At 39.8% G+C, this 21,249-nt stretch overlaps 1 protein-coding gene across 5 annotated transcripts in view; it reads right to left on the bottom strand.

The window, feature by feature from the left end:
* Positions 1 to 21,249, bottom strand: part of CCDC7 (coiled-coil domain containing 7) — a 171,496-nt gene that overhangs the window by 16,193 nt on the left and 134,054 nt on the right. For 3 of the 5 annotated variants that reach the window (XM_084756142.1, XM_084756143.1, XM_084756144.1), the window contains 6 exons: positions 19,786 to 19,890; positions 18,377 to 18,499; positions 17,127 to 17,222; positions 12,229 to 12,324; positions 6,594 to 6,689; positions 4,936 to 5,031 (listed from right to left, as the gene is read on the bottom strand). In XM_084756142.1, the coding sequence (XP_084612268.1) occupies positions 4,936 to 5,031; positions 6,594 to 6,689; positions 12,229 to 12,324; positions 17,127 to 17,222; positions 18,377 to 18,499; positions 19,786 to 19,890 (612 nt within the window). Of the gene's footprint in view, positions 1 to 4,935; positions 5,032 to 6,593; positions 6,690 to 12,228; positions 12,325 to 17,126; positions 17,223 to 17,374; positions 17,471 to 18,376; positions 18,500 to 19,785; positions 19,891 to 21,249 lie in introns of those variants that run through there. The other 2 variants (XR_014774283.1, XM_084756145.1) reach the window with 2 other exon arrangements.

Genomic DNA, 21,249 nt, shown 5'->3' with positions numbered 1-21,249 from the left:
AAACTTTTAATTACTATAGATGGAGAAAACAAGATATTCCATGACAAAACCAAACTGAAACAATATTTTTCATAATCCAGCCCTACAGAAGATACTGAAAGGAAAACTTCAACCCAAGGAAGCTAACTACACCCAAGAAAACATGGGAAATAACCCCACACTTGCAAAACAAAAAGAAGGAAAACATACACACAACACCCCACTCTCACCAATGGGAAGATCATCAAGATAGAAACTAAACAGAGAAATAAGGAAACTAACCAGTGTTATGAATCAGATAGATATCTATAGAACATTTTACCCAAACATAAAAAAATACCTTCTTCTCAGCACCTCATGGAACCTTTTCCAAAACTGAATATATACTCAGTTACAAAGCAAGCCTCAAGAGATACAAGAAAATTAAAATAGCTCCTTGTGTCTTGTCAGATCACCATAGATTAATGCTGAATATCAACAACAGAAAATCTATGAACTCAAGGAAACCAAACAACTCTCTATTCAATGACCACTGGGTCAGAGAAGAAATAAAGAAGGGAATTAAAGACTTTCTAGAGTTAAATGAAAGTGAAGGCACAACATACTCAAACTTATGGGACACACTGATAGCACTGTCAAGAGGAAAGTTCATAGCACTAAATATCTTCATATGGAAGTTGGAGATATCTCATAATAGCAAATATTAAAAACACACCTGAAAACTCTATAACAAAAAGAAGCAAACACACACAAGACTAGTAAATGACAGGAAATAAACTCAGGGTTGAAATCAACAAATTAGAAACAAAGAGAACAATATAAAGAATCAACAAAACCAAGAGCTCCCAAAGTAATGACCCTGACACCTTATATTTATGAATATATGCCTAGGCCATAAGCTTTGGATCATTCCCTGACTAGCTCATACCTTATCATCTTATGTGTTCCACATGGCTGGTTACCTCTCCTCCAGTTTCATCATCCATCTTTCTCAAGATCTGGGGAGAATCTCTCACATCTCTGACTATATCCCAGAATCCACTCTCGCCCTGCCAGAACTCCCACCATCTATTTCTTGCCTCAGTTAATAGGCCATCAGCTTTTATTGACAGGTAATGCTTTCATACACAAAAGATTTCTTCTACAATAGATAAACCCTTTGCCAAACTAACTAAAAGGCAGAGAGACAGTATCCAAATTAACAAAAATCAGAAATGAAAAGAGGGACACAATAGCAAACATTGAGGAAATCCAAAGAATAATTAGGTTTTACTTAAAAAGCATGCTCTGCACAAAATTGGGCAACCTAAAATCAAGACCAAGCTAACAATTTTAATAGTCCTATAACCCCTAAAGAATAGAAGCAGTCATTTAAAGTCTCCCAATCAAAATAAAAAAAGCCCAGGGACAGCACAACATTCTACCAGGCTTTCAAAGAAGAGCTAATACAATACTTCTCAAACTATTCTACAAAACTACAGAAGTAATATTGCCAAATCATTCTATGAGGCCACAGTTACCCTGATACCTTAGCCACACAAAGACTCAACAAAGAAAGAAAATATCAGGTCAATCTCCCTTATGAACATTGATGCAAAAATACTCAATAAATAAAATACTGGCAAACTTAATCCAAGAATACATTAAAAAAAAAACATTGTCTACCATGATCAAGTAGGCATCATGCCAGGGATGGTTCAAAATATGAAAATCTATCAAAGTACTCCACCATATAAATGAGCTGAATAAAAAAAGAATCCCATGATCATCTCATTAGATGCTGGAAAAGCCTTTGACAAAATGCAACACTTGGTCATGTTAAAAGTTCTGGAGAAATAAGACAAACAATGTGCATACCTAAACACAATAAAGGCAATATATAGCAAGCCAATAGCCAATATCAAATTAAGTGAAGAAACTTAAAATCAATTCCACTAAAATCAGGGACAAGACAAGGCTGCACTCTCTATATATATTTCTTCAATATAGTACTTGAAGTCCTACCTAAATAAATAAGACAACAAAAGGCAATCAAGGTGATACACATTGGAAAGAAAGAAGTCAAAGCACCACTATTTGCAGATAATATGATAGTGTACTAAGTGACCCCACATTTTTTCACTTGTCAAAATAATTTTTAGTTCCATCCATCTTTATGGTTGAATACCATTTCATTGGAAAACTGGTTTCAATGTATGGGGAAAAAAACAGAAAAGAACTGACTGTAGCATTAAGCAACTACCAAATCTCAATGTCTGGAAGCAAAATATTTCTTATATGCCTCATCTCTGGTGGTCTAGCGATTTGTTCAAAGAAGATACTTGTCACTTTTCTGTTCATAGACCAAAACGCACTGATCTTACTGAACATCACACACTGGCTTGTAGAGAACAGGCAGTTATAAGCACAATTTAATCAAAATTAAGCAAAAAAGATATTTTGTTTAAAATACCTGGGGGGCAGAGATAGACACTTAAGTTCCAGATTTGTATAACCCCCTTCCGTACTCATTAGATTTTAACAATCTTACCACTTTCCACTGCATAGCTTTATCCAAGGAATGTAGAATGATCTACACATGTCCTGTAGCCACAAGAAAAGGATACTAGAAGCTAGCAAGGATTTAAACTTTCATAAACTCTACAGACATCATGGTGAGAGCAGTTCAGGTGAAAATGTGCAAGTGTGAAACAAAAACCACGAGTTATTTAAGTAATGAACTGGTATTTTAGGAATGTCAAAAACAAGAAGGAGAACATGGAAGAAAAAGCAAGAGAGTCTTATACAAACTATGTCCTGCAGCAGTTTATAGAAGGAATAAGATTTGCCTTAACCTCTATTTTTATTCACACTGAATTTTTAACAGGCAATTCACTTTTCGCACTATTTTTCCTAATCATATTTGTCTTCTGAAACTTTTATCCAATATATTTCAAGGTGTAACTACCTCTTGCTCTTTCATTTTCTGTCAAGCAAATGGAATTCTGACTAGTATAATTACATTCAAAATAGGCAAATGATAGTTTTTCACTTAATCCAGAGTATGTAGAGTCACACAAATGTCCTCTGTTAGTGAAAATTGATTTCAGAGATTCTTGGCAACTGTCTCTGGGATGCTATCAACCTCCATTTTTGTCTATCATCTCATGGCCTTCATTATTTTACTGGATGGAAGTTGTCATTTCTAGGACTATGCTTCAGACATGAACCAAAACAATAATTCATTAAAATATTATATAAGTGAAATTTCAGAAATAAGTTTTAAGATTGAGAACATATAATTTATTAAATTGGGACATGCTTGTACCTCTGTCAGGGGACCCCAAATATTCTACAGAGTAACCCTACAGCTGCTAAGCACCTTCAGCAAAGTGGCTGGATACGAAACTTAAAAAAAAAATCAGTAATTCTCTTTATACAAGCAATAAACAGGCTGAGAAAGAAGTTAGAGAAAGAACACCCTTCACAATAGCAGCGAACAATATAAAGTATCTTGGTGCAGCTCTAACCCAGCAAGTCAAAGACCTGTATAATAAGAACAAGTCTCTGAAGAAAGAAATTGTAGAAGATATCAGAAGATGGAAAGATCTTCCCTGCTCATGGCTAAGTAGGATTAACATAGTAACAATGGCCATCTTACTAAAAGTAATCTACAGATTCAATGCAATCCCTATCAAAATACTAACACAATTATTTTACAGACCTTGAAAGAACAATCCTTAACTTCATATGGAAAAACAAAAAACCCAGAATAGCTACACCAGTTCTGCACAATAAAGAACTTCTGGAAGTATAGTCAACATTGACACACTAGAGTCAAATGGCATCATAAATTAAATGAACGTAAAGACATCAATAAAACACTTCACCCGCCTCTCACCTGGAGTCCCAATAGCAAGTCACATCATCTGTCCTATCCCCCATGGAAAGCACATTCTCCACAGTTGTGGAGAGCAGGGACTGTCTCTGTCATGAACTCTGGTGCCCCCTATTTGGCCACTTCCCCTTGGTGGGGAGGCCTGCTGGCACTCAGAGGAAGGGTGAGCAGGGTACCAGGATGAGACCTGATGGGCTGTGACCATATGGTGGGGGAGGAGGTCTCATTCTATCACAGGCCTGGGGAGGGGAATAGGGTGAAAGAGGGACAGATGGGGGTAACGGGAAGATACAAGTGAAAGGATAACAATCAACATGTAATCTGAATACATTATTTAAATAAAAAAAAGTTTTAAATCTTTTTCACCAAAACACTAAGGAATGCACATTGTTGGAATCAGACCATGAAGCTTTCTCTAGAATTATCAACACATTAGAAAATGAAGTAAGTCTCAACAGATACAGGAAAATTGAGATAATACTCTTTAATCTATCTAACCACAGTAGAATAAAAGTAGGTATCAACTGTAAGGGAAACTACAGAAATTAGGCAACACACTATTGATTTATTAATGACTCACAGAAGAATATAATATTAGCTTTGATATTTGGCTATATTTTTCATGCTTTTATTGCCACAACTATTAATCATGGTCACTTTACAAAATATTTGTGGGTATCTGTGAAAACTAAAAGCGTACATGTTATTAGTCCAGGTACCAGACTCACACACTCTATCGTACAAAGTAGGACACAGATAGTATTGATTGTAGTTGCAACAACAAAAATGTAAGGATGACGTAAAGAGGAACTACAGGTTGGGTGTGTTCTGTTTTCTCATTTAGAGGCATAACGAGGAAATCTCAAGCTGTGAGAGAGGAAGGAAGCCCAGCAGTTCACCTGGGTCATAGAAGAGGGGTTACGTGCACAAGATCCTGTTACTGTGCAGAAAGACAGAGCTCTCCACACAGGCTTGTAATGTAACTTGGCAGTTTGTTGGAAAGGGGCTCACAGATTTGAGGATTCTGGTAAACAGCAAAGAGGGAAAGGAACATTTTAATTCACACATCTGTGCTTTACCTTTAATCTCAGGTGTCTTTGCAGCAGATGTTGACTTGGGCAGATTATTTGAAAACTGAAGATCTTCATCATCTAAATTAGAAGTTTTAGACAGCTCTGGAAAACAAGCACAATATCATGTAAAGATGATGGAAATAAACTATTTCTGAGCACATCTTCCACCAGCTATTTACATGGAGTAGCTAACAAGCATGAGTAGCCTCTGTCTGATGTATCTGTGCATTACAAGAGCATAAGTCAGGAAACTAATACAGAGCAGTGAGAGATCTCGCAGGCCTGTAGTCACCATGTGCCTCTGCTTTCTATTTCTTCACATTCCCTTTGTTGACATTTTTGACTTTTTCCTCTTCTCTATTCCATTTCTCCTTTCTTTCCTTTCTTCTTTAGATTTTATGATATTGAGGGCTGAATGCAGGTCTCTGCACATGCTGGATGAGAGCTCTACAACTGAGCTACCCTACCCCAGCATTCTGCTCATAAAAAAAAAAAAACATTTAGACTGTTACAGTCTCTGATGATTACATACGAATTTGAAAATGGACTTTCTTTACTCTGGTAAGATATCTTTCTAATTCTAGGGATTTTCCCGCAGGCTGTAGTTGATTCTATGCTAGTGTCAGATACCAATATAGTTTAATATTGTTAATATTGTTAATTCACAAAATCTAGTGCTGAGAATTATGCAAAAGTTTTTCATAACATTATTTCCACAATAACTAATAGTCATTCTAGAATGTATATAGAAATATCTATGAATAGTAAAACCATACATTTCCTAATTACAATCTCACTCACACACTTTATAGAGACAAACTAATATAAAAATGTGATTAGTGGTATATGTTGGCACATGCCTTTAATCCTAGGACAATGGGAAGCAAAGGCCGTCCATCTCCATGAGTTCTAGCCAGCCTGTCAGTCTAGCAACTTCCATGTCTGCTGTGGCTGGCTACACAGTAAGAAAGACCGTGTCTCAATAGAAAAAAGTTATGATTTTTTTGCACCATTGATTGAAACTGCAACTGCAGAGATGTAATATGTTCTCACCTTATAACAGTACAGAGAAGATGAAAGGTATAAAGCACGAAGGAGATCAATCAGTCTATCTGGGCTAGAAGTAAGGAGATCAATCAGTCTATCTGGGCTAGAAGTAAGGGGATCAATCAGTCTATCTGGGCTAGAAGTAAGGGGATCAATCAGTCTATCTGGGCTAGAAGTAAGGGGATCAATCAGTCTATCTGGGCTAGAAGTAAGGGGATCAATCAGTCTATCTGGGCTAGAAGTAAGGGGATCAATCAGTCTATCTGGGCTAGAAGTAAGGGGATCAATCAGTCTATCTGGGCTAGAAGTAAGGGGATCAATCAGTCTATCTGGGCTAGAAGTAAGGGGATCAATCAGTCTATCTGGGCTAGAAGTAAGGGGATCAATCAGTCTATCTGGGCTAGAAGTAAGGGGATCAGTGTACACACAGGACTCTGCTCTGATCAAGTTCCCCAAACCTTCCACACATGTGTCTGCTTGCAGGAAAAGCATGGTGGGCTCATAATGCAGGCTGTTTGTTAGAGGAGCTCACATCTAGGATACTGGTAGATAGGAACAGTGGGAACAGAGTTCCATTTCAGACACACATTCAGACACATTAAAGGTATTTCCTTTACCTTTAATGACCTTGATATTTGGAGCAGAGGCAGCTATCTTCAGATTATTTGAAAGTTCAATGTCTCCTTCAAGTAATGTTACAGGTTTAGGCTGTTCTGGAAAAAACAGGAAGGTTATTAAATGATACTGTAAATAAACTAATTTCAAAAATTATAGGTGCAAAAATCAACTCATTACATATGTATTTATGCTTAAATCCGTCTAAGTTGATCCACAATTACATTCCTTCCCCTTTCCATGTCGAGGCCTTCCCATGGTCTTTCCTTACAGCTCTCCCAGATGCCCCCACTCTGAAATTAATAGCCCTTTTCCGTTGGCTACTATCATTACATACATATGCACAAATGCACAAGTGCAGTCTGTTGTGTCTGTTTCTGTATGTATATAGTTTCTGGGCTGACCACATCAGGCTGGATAAGCAATCAGGGGGCTCAGGCTTGGGGGAGGCTAATTCTTCCCCTCTCAGAAGTCGTTACTCTCCTGTAGTTCTTTGCCCAGGGGTGTGGCCCTGTGAGATTTTCCCTCATCTATAGAAGTTGCCATTGTTCAGGTCTTGGAGAAACTAATCAATCTCCTCTAAAGCCTCCTAACTCCTCATAATTTATATGAAGCAATTTAACCAGCAAATGTAGACTCTTTTTAAACCTGCCTTGTCTGGTTGTTGATGTTTTATCTAAGTCTGTTATAACAGTGTAAGTCGGGGGCTGAGGAAACAGAGCAGTAGGTGAAGTGCTTGCCACACAAGCATGCAGACCTGAGGCTAGTTTTCGAGCACCCATCATAAAGTTCGGGGCTGTGGCAGGAGACTGCAATCCGAGTGCCGGGACAATGACACAAGAGGACCCCCTAAGGCTTGCTGTCTAGATAATCTCACTCTGTGTTTGCTGAGATACTCTGCCTCAGAAAATAGGTTTTACACTGAAAGTATAAAATTTAATGCGAGGCTTCATGAGTTCTGTTACAAATGCCTCATCTGTGTAGAAATTTATTAAATTCTATAGACTTTAAGCCTGGTTAATTTGATTGGGTGTTACTTTTTGATGTTTGCAAAGTTTTTAAATAACACATTTTACAAATTTAAAAAAGAAGAATAAGTTTGAGATTAACAGGGGAGACCAACATTTGGCTTCCACAGAAATACATGCATACATACACATATGCACATATACAGGAACATGTACACATGACCCCCCCCAAATACTTGTAAAAGATTGCACATAAGGAGAACGAATAGAGCAGGGAGAAGTATTGTATGCCTGTGCTCCCAGCACTCAAAAGTCACTAAGTGTGACTCAGTCTTGCTATACACAACATTCCTGTCTCACAAACCAAAGATGCTATACGAAAATGTCAGAGAAAGGACTAAAAAACAAAACAAAACACCTTTAAAAAAAACCCCAAGTAGGACAATAAATGAAACTATGAGTGTCTGGAACACATTTTAGGATAGTTTCTGTACATGTAAAGCTATATCTGTTTTTTAAAAAAATTATAAGGTGACATTTTCACAATGAAAACTTCAGAGCAAGACAGATATTATGAAACACTGTTGTACGTGAATTTGGAAAAGTGTTAAACAGAAAAGAAAATAAATAGAAAATAAAATAGCTTTTATGTCTTTCCATTTGTCGGCAAGACTTAAATAAAGTAAGTGGGCTGTTGAGAGACTTTCCTCAAGGTTAACTGGCCAATTTTACAAATTAAAAAAAATTATATTGTATTTCTTGGGCAAAAGTGAAACATTTACACTTCCATTTAGTGAGATAAATGTACGTGAGCAATGTGCGCCTGGGTTCTCCCTTTGGCCCTAAGTTGGATGCTCTGGTAGAAAACCATGCATCCTCGCATTGCTTTCATCCAGCACCCAGAACTAGACCATTGCCCCTTTTCTCCAATCAAGAATCAGCACAGTGTGGCTGAGGGGCTGAAAGGACACCTGTAATGCAAATGATAGGGCTGTGGGTGGAGGCTGCTCGAGCCTGTTGGGGCTTGTGTGGCAGTATGCGCCACTGAGTTTTACTTTTTTTGACACCCTTCCCAACATTTGTTCTTTTTCTGTGTTCATTTGCTCCATAAGCTAAAGAAGGAATTCAGTGTGCACTAGGCAAGGCTCTCTGCCTTCCTTTTATTCCTATGTAGGAATAGAGTGACCTTGACCTCACTCTGTGTCTTAGGGTCCTAGAATATGTGGTCCTCCTGCACTGCTTTTCCTATTAGTAAAGGCTACTGATAATGGTATCTTTTATTTTTTTCTTTCACCTTTGTCTTTCATTTCTCTCTCCCTTCCTAATAATACCTATCCAAGGTGTATTAAGTGTTTTGGGTTTTTGTTTTGTTTTGTTAGTTTTAGGTTGAATTTCTTCAGTGGTTAGTGATGTTTACTTGTGTGTAATATATTTGTTGGCCATTTGTGTTATTTTCTTAGAAGAAAGGTCTAGTAGAATTTGTGCAAGGTGTTTACTTGAGTTTTATTATTGCTGAGATTTGGATATCTATTTGCAAATCTTTGGGTATGTATTTGATTTGGAACATTTTGTTCTGCTTTGTGGATTCCCTTTATTTTAAAATTAGTTCATAAAAAAAAAAGTTGTGTGTGATAGCACACACCTGTAATCCCAGCACGCCAGGAGGCAGAGGCAGGTGCAGCTCTGTGAGCTCAAGGCCAGCATGGTCTACAAAGTGAGTTCAGGACAGCCAGGGCTCTACACAGAGAAACCCTATTTCAGAAAAAAAAAACCCACATTTATTCAGTTCTTAGAGAGAGATGGCTCAGTGGCTAAGAGCACTTGCTATTTTTTCAGAGGAACTGGGGTTTGATTTTTCTGAACCTACGTGATGGCTCCTGACCACTCAAAACTCCAGTTCTAGGAAACTGAAGGCCTCTTCTGGCTCTACAAAGCACCAGGTCTGCACACAGTGCACATACGCAAATGCAGGCAAAACACTTATATACATGACATAAATCTTTAAAAGCATTTATTTATCCATCTGGATGGATCAAAGTGTATGCTTGCAATTCTAGCACTCAGGACAAAAAGTTAGGTAGACCAGAAGTTCAAGGTCTTTTTCAATTACAAAGCTCTAGGCCAGTCTAAGAAACATGAGACTGTGTGATTAAAAAACCACACAGGGAATAAGCACAAAACAGGAAAGTTACATTTTTTGGCACAAAAAAATGAAATGCTTTACTTATTTACTGCACTTATCTGCTTGAAGAATATGCACCTGACATTGTTTTCAGACTGAAAATTTTGACATTCTGACAAAAAAATTATCCCGGAATTATTTCAATTAAACACACAAAGGAGACCATTATCTCTCTCTAATCAGAGAGTAAACATGCAGATGTGAGATACTGAGACTGAGAGGGTACCCTGTGCTATGAACGGCAGGGCCATAAAGGGAGGGCTGCTCAAGCCTACTGGAGCTCGGGTGTCCTTGCTAGCATGTATTCATTTCTTCATCTGTTTTTGTTTTGTTTGCTTGTGGTCCTGAGAATTGAATGTAGGTATGTCTGTGTGCTAGACACGTGTGTTAAGTGATAGCAATCCTGACCTCCCCTTTTCTTTTGGGATAGGTTCCACGTTGTCCAGTCTGGCCTTAAGCTCTGTGACTGAGGCTCATGTGTACCTTATGGCTCTCAGCCTCAGGGTAGCGGGAATTTCAGGCCTACGCCACCAGGTCCATCATCTTTTTTCCTGTCTTCTTCCCTGTTTCCTTCCATTTCTGATATTAGCCATTCATGATGTGCTATCTGATTATAGTTTGGGGATGAATTTCTAAATGATTAGTGATAGCTACCTTTTAATTTTTTTCATATATCCATGGCTATCATAACATCTTCTTAGGAGAAGTGCCTTTTAGTGCAATTACCTCAGTTTTCCTGAGTTTTATTGTTTATTTTTAGATTCCCATTAATATTTTTTCATCTTTTACCTTTTTTTCTGTGTCTTTGAGGCCATTGCCAAAAGATATTGCCAAATCTAGTGTCAAGAAGGGTTTTCCCACCATTGAGATGTAACAAGAACAAATTAATAAAGTAATATATATCTTGGGAAAAAAAGAAGGGTTTTCCCTGTATTTTCCTGTAAAATTTCCATATATTAGGCATTACTTATAAGTCTTTGATTTAGTGTTGAATTATTTTTTAATATAGTTCAAGCTCAGTTCCATGTTTCATCCTCCTGCTTGAGGATGCCCATTTTCCCCTGCACCATCTGTGGTGGAACGCTTTGCCCACCGAGTAGTCTTGACCATACAGGTTGCAAGGAGGTTACTTCTGGGATCATTTTGCTATTTTTTGGTCTACATGTTATCTGTCTGTATGCCAGACATATTTTTTGGTGAGGGAAGGAATGCCTGGAAGGGGTCACAAAGATGGACCTGAGTTATGAGTATTGGCTACAATTAATAATAAGTTACTAAGCTCTGTATCTGTAGTCGTCCACGTTCCCAGATGACACCATGAGTGCTTTTCCTTTTACTGACATTAGAGTCTTTTCTTGCACAATATTCTTGATTATAGTTTCCCTTTCTTCTACTCCTCCCAATTCCTCTCCACATCATCCCCTCTGGGTCCACTCCCCTTCTGTCACTCATCAGAAAATAGGCTTTTGAGAGATAACAACCAAACATGACAAAGTAAGATTGAAGTTGGACATGGAAACAGACAGGCAGGAAAGACTCCCAAGAGCAGGAAAAAGAGTCAGAGACCCACTTGTTCTGACTCTCAGGAGTTCCAAAAACAATACCAAGCTAAAAGTTATAATATATATGCAGAAGACTGAGTGCACACCCATGTAGGTGCTGTGCTTGCTGTTTCAGCCTTTGTGAGCTCATATGTACCTTGCTTAACTGACTAAAGGGCCACATTCTCCTGGTGTCCTTCATGACCTCTGGTTCTTTCCACCTCCTCTTCCCTGGGTTCCTTGGTATCTGATTGGATGGATTTTGATGGATGACTGAATAAGCATATGCCAAACTTATAATGTCCACATCTTGGTAGCATGTTTGAAATTATGAAGTGTGACTCTAGTTTTTTCTTTTCCGAGATTACTTAGAATATTATGGTCTCTGAAGATTCCATATGAATTTTAAAATGGACTTTTATATTGCAGGAGCTCTTTGTAATTCCAGGGACTTTCCCCAAGAGTCTCTAGATCACAACTGTGTGGAACTGACATCTGAATGGTATAATTTAATAGTTTATTTTTCCAATTTATAAGTAGTCCAGTGCTGGCCAACATACCTGGAAATAGGCTTTTTGTGCATTTGTTGGCAAAATTATTATGTTATACTTCTCAAAAGTATTTGGGGATGGCTATTAAAGTAAAATTTAACCCACAAATCCTACTTATATTGTTTTACAGAAATGTAAGCATTATAGTAAAAATATGTGCAAATATATTCACTGCATCTCGGATGGAACTGCAACAAACACTAAAAACTAAAGGCCTTGCATTTCAGTAAGAACTATTGACTAATTCATTACACACCATTATTCAGAGCACCATATATAAGGTTTGAGGGAGGAAGGAAATCTGCCACACATATGCTGAGGACACTGGTAAGTAGAAGCAATGTGAATAAAATGCAATGGCACTTCACATATTTGTGCTACAATGACCCCTTCACCTTTAGGTTTCTGTTTTTTGGTAGAAGGTCTCGAAGTACGTAGGTTAACTGGAGGCTCAGCATTCTTTTTCTTTATCTTTTGATGTTTAGACTTCCCTGAAAAATGAGAAAAATGTCATTAAATTGTATTAAAATTAAACACACTTCATCTTTTGGAAGTTAAGACAAATTCTATCCCTTTTCTAAAGCACAGTAATTTAAAAAAAGAAGATTTACTATTTATACAGTATTCTGCATGCATGTGTGCCTGCAGGCCAGCAGAGGGCACCAGATCTCATTATAAATGGTAATGAGCCACCATGTGGTTGCTGTGCTCTTCACCTCTAAGCCATCTCTCCGGCCCCAAAGCACAGCAGTTTTGCTGAAGCTGTGTAAGCAGTACACATATATGAATTTTTCTTGCCTGGTACTTAAAAAGGTCTAAGCTAGGAATATTGCAGAAGAGTTAGGCATGTTGGCACTTGTCTACTCATATTTCTGCCACACGGGGGCGCTGATGCAGGTAAATGGAGACTTGTGCACCAGGTTGGCCAAGCTAGTGAATTTGATGGCATCTTTGTGTACATAGCGAGATCTTGTCTCAAATAATAATAAAATTGGAGGCTGAAGACATCATTCAGTTGGTGGAATACTTGCTTACTATCCATAAGCCCCAGAGTTCAAGTTCCAGCACCATTCACACCAGGTGTGACGGTACATGTCTGTGATCCCAGTGCTCAGGAGGTGGGTAGAGATGGATTACAAGTTTAAGTTCAGTAAGGAATTTGAGGCCTGTTTGAGCTACACAAGACTCTTTTAAAACCTCTTCTCCCAAATAAAAACCTCCAAATAAAAAGTAACCCCAAAATATAATAATTAAAATAATTTTAATGTCTGCTCACTTGAAAACAAAATGTAGATGAGGGTTACTGAGACTAAGAGACATCTGTGCTGCAGAGGGGAGGGCAGCAGAGGGGAGGACTGCAGAGGGGAGGGCTTCAGAGGGAGGGCTGCATATGGGAGGGCTGCATATGGGAGGGCTGCATATGGGAGGGCTGCAGAGGGGAGGGCTGCAGAGGGGAGGGCTGCAGAAGGGAGGGCTGCAGAGGGAGGGCAGCAGAGGGGAGGGCAGCAGAGGGGAGGGCAGCAGAGGGGAGGACTGCAGAGGGGAGGGCTGCAGAAGGAAGGCTGCAGAGGGAGGGCTGCAGAGGGGAGGGCTGCAGAGGGAGGGCTGCATGTGGAGGGCAGCAGAGGGGAGGGCAGCAGAGGGGAGGGCAGCAGAGGGGAGGGCTGCAGAGGGGAGGGCTGCAGAGGGGAGGACTGCAGAGGGGAGGGCTGCAGAGGGAGGGCTGCATGTGGAGGGCAGCAGAGGGGAGGGCAGCAGAGGGGAGGGCAGCAGAGGGGAGGACTGCAGAGGGGAGGACTGCAGAGGGGAGGGCTGCAGAGGGAGGGCTGCATATGGGAGGGCTGCATATGGGAGGGCTGCAGAGGGAGGGCTGCAGAGGGAGGGCTGCAGAGGGAGGGCTGCAGAGGGGAGGGCTGCAGAGGGAGGGCTGCATGTGGAGGGCAGCAGAGGGGAGGGCAGCAGAGGGGAGGGCAGCAGAGGGGAGGACTGCAGAGGGGAGGGCTGCAGAGGGGAGGACTGCAGAGGGGAGGGCTGCAGAGGGAGGGCTGCATATGGGAGGGCTGCATATGGGAGGGCTGCAGAGGGAGGGCTGCAGAGGGAGGGCTGCAGAGGGAGGGCTGCATATGGGAGGGCTGCATATGGGAAGGCTGCAGAGGGAGGGCTGCAGAGGGAGGGCTGCAGAGGGAGGGCTGCAGAGGGGAGGGCTGCAGAGGGAGGGCTGCATGTGGAGGGCTGCAGAGGGGAGGGCAGCAGAGGGGAGGGCAGCAGAGGGGAGGACTGCAGAGGGGAGGGCTGCAGAGGGGAGGACTGCAGAGGGGAGGGCTGCAGAGGGAGGGCTGCATATGGGAGGGCTGCATATGGGAGGGCTGCAGAGGGAGGGCTGCAGAGGGAGGGCTGCAGAGGGAGGGCTGCATATGGGAGGGCTGCATATGGGAGGGCTGCATGTGGAGGGCTGCAGAGGGAGGGCAGCAGAGGGGAGGGCTGCAAAGGGGAGGGCTGCAGAGGGAGGGCTGCAGAGGGAGGGCTGCAGAGGGAGGGCTGCAGAGGGAGGGCTGCATATGGGAGGGCTGCATGTGGAGGGCAGCAGAGGGGAGGGCAGCAGAGGGGAGGGCTGCAGAGGGGAGGGCAGCAGAGGGGAGGGCTGCAGAGGGGAGGGCTGCAGAGGGGAAGGCTGCAGAAGGGAGGGCTGCATGTGGAGGGCTGCAGAGGGAGGGCAGCAGAGGGGAGGGCTGCTGGAGGACCATGTGATCATGGTCTCAGTTTCTAGACATATAGCCAATGTTTGCTCTTTTATCCCATTTCTAACCTAGGGATTCACGTATGGTAAATAAGTGTGATACAACTGAGCTACAACCATAACCATTTCATTTTTATTTTATTTTTTTACAGTGTCTTGCTAAATTGCCCAGGTTGGCCCTGGACATTCCATCCTAGTCTCAGTCTACAAAGCAGCTAGAATTGCAGGCCTGTGCACCCAGATCCAGCTTTCCCACTTTTTTTTCATCTCTTCCTCTTTCTCTTTCTGGCAAGAGCTATCCAATGGGTGCGAAGGGGTCTACCACTGGCAGTCTCTACTGAGTTAGCTCCAAAGATCAGTGCTGCCATCCATCCATGTTTTCTTGTGTTTGCTTACTATTCGAAATACCTTCCTAGGAGTGATGTGCACACTGATGCCCTTTCCCCAGTTCCTACAATCAATACAGCACTGCTATCAATCCTTTATCAGATAAAGATGTGAACATATTTTCACCCATTCTAGGGGTTGCTTTTTATTCTGATGACATCATTATTTTATTTTATTTTATTTATTTTTACTAGCAAATATTAAATGTACAAAGTTACATTATCCTATGATGTGCAAGTTTAAAAATTCTGATGAAACTCAACTTGTCCATTTTTTTTTTCTTTCTTGACTATGTCTTTGATGTCGATCCGAAAACACATTGTGTCTTGTAGGATTTTAAAGAGTTTTAACTCTTCTACAGTTTTGTTGTTTCTTATGATTCATGCTGAGTCATATTTTGAACCTAGTTTAAGCTGAGGGACTCCGTTTCATATGCCTCTGCGTGTGGCTTCCCCAGCACCATATGGAGTAGAATGCCCTGTCCTCACTGAGCAGTCTTGATGCCTTGACGGTGCAGGTGTGAGCTTAATTTTGGGATCTCTAGTCTATTTCACTGGCCTGGGTCGCATTTGTGTACAAACCATAATATCTCCATTACTGTAGCCTGGGAGAACGTTTGGGAATTATAAAGTGATTCTTCATACTGTTTTTATTTTTATTTTTATTTTTTAGATTTAGAGTATTATGGTCTCTGAAGATTCCACATGAATTAAAAAGTGTCCTTTTCTATTTCTGTAAATTATTTTTTAGAATTTTTAGGAGTTTTCAGCCTTTAGATAACTTTCTGTTGTATTGACATAAAACATAATTTTATATTGTTAATATCTTTTTATTAGATGTTAATATATTTAATCCATAAAGTATCTAGTTATTACTAAGATATAGGAAAGTAGGGTTTTCTTGGATTTACTGGCAAAGCCATTAATGAACTATAAATATTTTTGAAAGTATTTAGCAACATATGTTACAATTAAAATCATATATATATATTAAAATTAAGTATATAATGGTATTGCTGATATACCATTATATAGTTAATTTTAATCATTTTGTGTGTGTCTTTCTGTGGTGTGTGTGTGTGTGTGCACATGTGCATGTTAGTGTGCTTTTTTAAGTGTATTCTTTTTTAAAATATATTTTATTAATTTATTTATATTACAATTCAATGGTTATCCCATCCCTTGTATCCTCCCATTCCTCCTTCCCTCCCGCTTTCCCCTTACTCCCTTCCCCTATGACTGTGACTCAGGGGGACCTCCTCCCCCTGTATATGCTCATAGGGTATCAAGTCTCTTCTTGGTAGCCTGCTATCTTTCCTCTGAGTGTCACCAGGCCTCCCCATCCAGGGGTCATGGACAAATATGGGGCACCAGAGTTCATGTGAAAGTCAGACCCCACTCTCCACTCAACTGTGGAGAATGTCCTGTCCATTGGCTAGATCTGGGTAGGGATTCGAAGTTTACTGCTTCAAGTGTGTTCTTATGGAGAACAGAGGTCAGTGTCGAGTGTCTCCCTTTATCGCTGTCCACTTTTTTTTTTGAGATAGAGTCTCTTTACGGAACCTGAGGCTTACAATTTGGCAGATTACAGGTAAAGGAGACCTCAGGATCTGTGCTAGCTCTGGGGTTACGGACATACACCATTACAACCTGTTTTTAATGTGGGCTCTAGAGATCTGAAGATCTGAAGGTCTCTAGAGGTCCCATCTAGAGGTCTTCACGCTGCACAGTGAATGCTTTACCCTATGAGCCATACTCCCAGTCCTACCCACTCAAATTTACAGAAACATCAACACAAGCAGCATAGTAAAAATGTATGAAATTATGTTGATTGCAATATTGATTATAGCCCTAATAAATAGACATTATTTAAACAAGAAACCATTGAGTACATTCTGAAATACTGACCTTCTAGAACACTAAGCCAAGAGACAGAAATGCACCAGTTTGCCTGGTTCAGAGGTAAAAAGCGTCTGTTCACAGGACTATGGCGATGCAGAGGCGCCAAGCCCTCACGCATCTGTCTGTTTATAGAGAACGGCGGAGAGCACGCTGGACTGGTGTGGTTGTGTTTTAGAAGGGGCACAAGATTGACAGTTCTGGTCAACAGAAACAGTGCAAATAGAATATAATTTTGTTTCATATATCTGTCTTACTTTTTTTTTTTTACCTTTACGTATATGTTTTTTTGAAGGTGTGATCGACATACGCAGCTGATTTTCAAGTTCAGCTGCTTGTATTTTTTTGTCCACTGGTTTTGGAGCTCCTAAAAAAATGACATTATAAAATTATATAAGAAATAAAGTAATTTAAAAATTTAAAAACAGAACAAACACGGGTTTTTTTCTTATAAATTTAGAGATGATACAAAATAACTGCATTGTAAGCATACAAGTGAGGAAACTCAAGACTAGACTTGCCTTTGGGGGTGTGTGGGGGTGGGTACTTGAGATGCTTGGGGCTGGAAATCTTGATGTCAACCTGGACTAAATAGTGAATTTGATGCAAACTTTACTATAAACATTAAGAAGAAAGAAAGAAAAGAAATGCTATATAAGAACATGAGGAGAACATCTTTAAAACCATAGGATTATATACAATTCCGTGAGTCACTTCACTCTATATTACAGATGGGATTTTAGTTGTAGGAAAAGCTATTTTTATAAAGGGGGTGGTGGAATTTATATGGTGAAAATATAGAGGAAAACTGCAGAGAGGTGTAATGAATACTGTTAGGAACATTTTTTTAAACATTATTGTGGACCAAATGTAATGAAAATGTCTGACTCTTATTTGAGGACAAATCTTGAAATATGGTAGCAGAATGCTTGCAGTTAGAAAATAGTGTTAATGGGCAACAACTACATTAAAACACTGAGTTTCCATATTCAGGTCTTCCATTGATTGTGCACATAAAGAATGTCCTCCCTGTGGCTGGCTTTTCCATTGAAAGTCTAAAACTCCAGTAGGAAACGATTTATCAGAGCATAATTATATTCTAGACACAACAAGAAAACACGATTTTCTCTAAGCAGGGAGATAAAAAGACACATGGTGTATATTCCGAGTGGGTGATACTCTGAGTAGGTGGTGCATATTCTGGCAGGTGTATTGAGCTGGCAAGGCCATTGGGCTAGGACGTTCAGGCCTGTTAGGGCTCAGATGATGGTACTGTCTGTTAGAATGTGGCAACATGTCAGAGATGTCACTCACCATCAAAATGAACATGTGCTAGCCGAACACAGTTCAGTACGCATCCACTTACATTTTGCAAAATTCCATTCTAGATTTGGATGGGTTTGAATAGGTTATTTTAAAATTGGCTCAGTTTTAATATTTGTATTATTTATCTTATGCCTAAATATAATAAACTGCTCCTGTATAACTAAAGTGTTCACACAGACAATTATTAAACATTACCTGAAGTCTTTCTGTTTAGTAAATTCTGGAAGGTTGCAGAGATGGCTGAACTTCCCCTAGATGTCCGATAAAGTGGTTTTGGAACTACATCCATATATGGTGAAGAGCTTCCCAAGTTTTCTTCTAGAAAAACATAGATTGTTAGGTATAAGATGCATCATGTTTGTAGTTGCTTTTAATAGCCACTGTAAATTAGTTCTCAATAAAAATTAAAGGAATGTAGATAATTCAAACTAAAATAGTTTGAGACCATTAACTCAATTAAGAATACAAAGATAGAGGCTGCAAAGAAGAGTTTTAGGGAAGGGTAAGATTCCATTTCTATGCTAACTAATATGAGCAAGTCTTCCAGAAACAAAGAACACTTGTAGTTGCCTTGGTCTGTGGGTCTAAAGAAGCTAAGATATAATACTCAAGAATTATGCTTTTTGTGGTATGGGATTTGTGGTTCTTGGCACTCAGTCTGTGCAAAAATGGGCCTGCGAACAGTTGGACATACACGGGCAGCAGTCTCGGGGGACCTACCCTTCATTACTGGGTAGCTCAGCAGGCCATAGTTAAACTCAGTGAGGATGGGAGGTGGGTAAAGGCGGGTAGGGTGAGAGCAGTCAGAGTGTGTCATATACATAAATAAGATTCTCAAAGAAGAAATTTAATTAATAAAAACTTTCCACATAATTCAAAAATATATTTTAACATAAAAATGCCTTGTAAGCCAGGCAGTGTTGGTGTACACCCATGATTCTAGCCCTGTGGAAGCAAAGGAAGACAGATCTCTGAGTTTGGGGCCAGCCTCATCTATAAGGTGAGTTCTAGGACACCCAGGGCTACACAGAGAAACCCTGTCTCAAACAAACAAACAAACAAACTCCTTTATCCTTAAGGCTAAGGGACTATCATAGAAGGAGGGGTGGAAAAAGTGAATGCAGGAGCCAAAGGATGGAGGAAGAGTGCTATGAAGTGCTGTCTTCTGAACATGACATGGCCATTGTACTGAGTATGTCTTTTAATAAATTTCATCTCTGCCTAAAAAGAAAGAGAGAGAAAAACAAAGTGATATGATACTAGAAATTAAAGTCATTATGTCTGATAATACGCTCCTATGAGACAGCCATTGTGGGACTACCCTAACCCTGAGTCCCACTGAGCAGCCATCGTCTCTGAATAAAGCTGAATAAAGCATTATAAACCATGAAATTTTACACTGTTGACAGAAAAAGAAAGAAAGGAAGGAAGGAAGGAAGGAAGGAAGGAAGGAAGGAAGGAAGGAAACTTTTTCATTTTCAGGCACCAGGGGCATTCCCCATGGCACAGTTAAATTAAAGAATATGTTACAGAATAAAGAAAAGGCATACTTCTGAACTACTTTATGCAATTAGGCCTTATTGTCTTTGTGAATACTCTCTTACCGTTACTGGCAAAAGGTGACAGATTGATCACTTTTGTTGGAAATGTCGGTGCGTGGTTCTTGGCATTAGTACTTTCATAAAGTTTGGTTTTCCATGAACTCGTGTCTGAAACAAAGTTTGAAAAGGACATTTGCATGACAGTTCTGAGTATTCATAATCTATACCCCGAACTCTGTATACTCATCTGTATGTTTTCACTTATATTTTTCTTTCCCACACTTTTATAAAACGTTCACTATTACTTCAGTTTCTACAACGCTGTTCATCCTTTTCTCTTTCTTGTCCTTGTGCTCTGTGATAGTGTTTTTCTTCATTTGGACCTGTACCCGCCTCCCACCTCCACTCTGCTTATTTCTGCATTTGATCCGTAGGTAGAAACAGTTGACGGCTCGCTTTACAGAAAAAAGCTTTGTTCTTAAGCTGCTGAATCTCGTGGCCCAAGCACAAGCAACAATTGTCAGAGTTAGTTGTTATAAGTCACACTGTCATAAAAGTAACATAGGTAACTATCGAACAGGAAACTTAAACCAAGCTAGGCCTTATGGTGCAGGCTAGTAATTTCAGAAAATTAGAACGCTGAATCTGGAGGATTACAAATTCAAAGCCAGAGTAGGCTTCAGAGCAAGTTAATGAGTCCTGGACAACTTAGCAAGACCCTGAGTCAAATACACGTAAGGAAAGGGGAAGGGAGCGGAGGGAAAGTACGAGAGACTACAGGACTCATGTACTTCAACCATTGGTTAGATATTAAACTAAAGCTGGATGACAAGAGATTTAGTAAGGTCACAACTACAGACCACCAAGAGAGTGAGTTATGGTCGAAGATTTCAGAAGCCATGGCTTAGTCAGTCAAAGAAGCTGAGGAAAATGTGTAAGTCAATAAAAATAGCAACCTTAATATAGTATGATGGCCCAACCCCACAATTTATGATTATTATGTATATAATTTTCATGGAACCATACATGTACAATGATTTATATGAGGATTCTTTGATATAGTTTGATACTGTAAGTTGAATGTAATTTTCTATATAATTGTCTTAAAAGTCTGCCCCAAGTGATTTAATTTTAATAGATGGCATTTACATATATTTCCTAAATATTGCTAAGATGTAAAATAGTAAATAATAAAATTTAAAGAAGAAAAGAAAAGAAAAAACATTTAATTGAGAGATGTTTGTAGGAAAGAGTTGTGTTGTGATTATTAAATGTGATTCATGAAATAGCAATATAGGATATAGGAAAAACAAAATGCTGTTGCAATTTTGTTTTAGAAAATACTTGCATAAAACATCATTATATGGATTCTATTCCTGCCCACGGTAATATCTGAGGAGCTAGAGAATGAGATGACGATGGTGTAGAAAGGACTCTGTTTTTGCACTGTTACCATGCATCTTTGCTGTGCTCTGAACGTCCTGTCCTCCGTCTTCATGTTGGCTGGAATCACCTTTTGATGGTACT

This window comes from Acomys minous (assembly GCF_964271855.1).
Source record: "Acomys minous genome assembly, chromosome: 14".
NCBI classification, from domain to species: Eukaryota; Metazoa; Chordata; class Mammalia; order Rodentia; family Muridae; genus Acomys; species Acomys minous.
The sequence above is the reverse complement of the archived record's forward strand: the minus strand, read 5'-3'. Positions and strand labels throughout refer to the sequence as shown.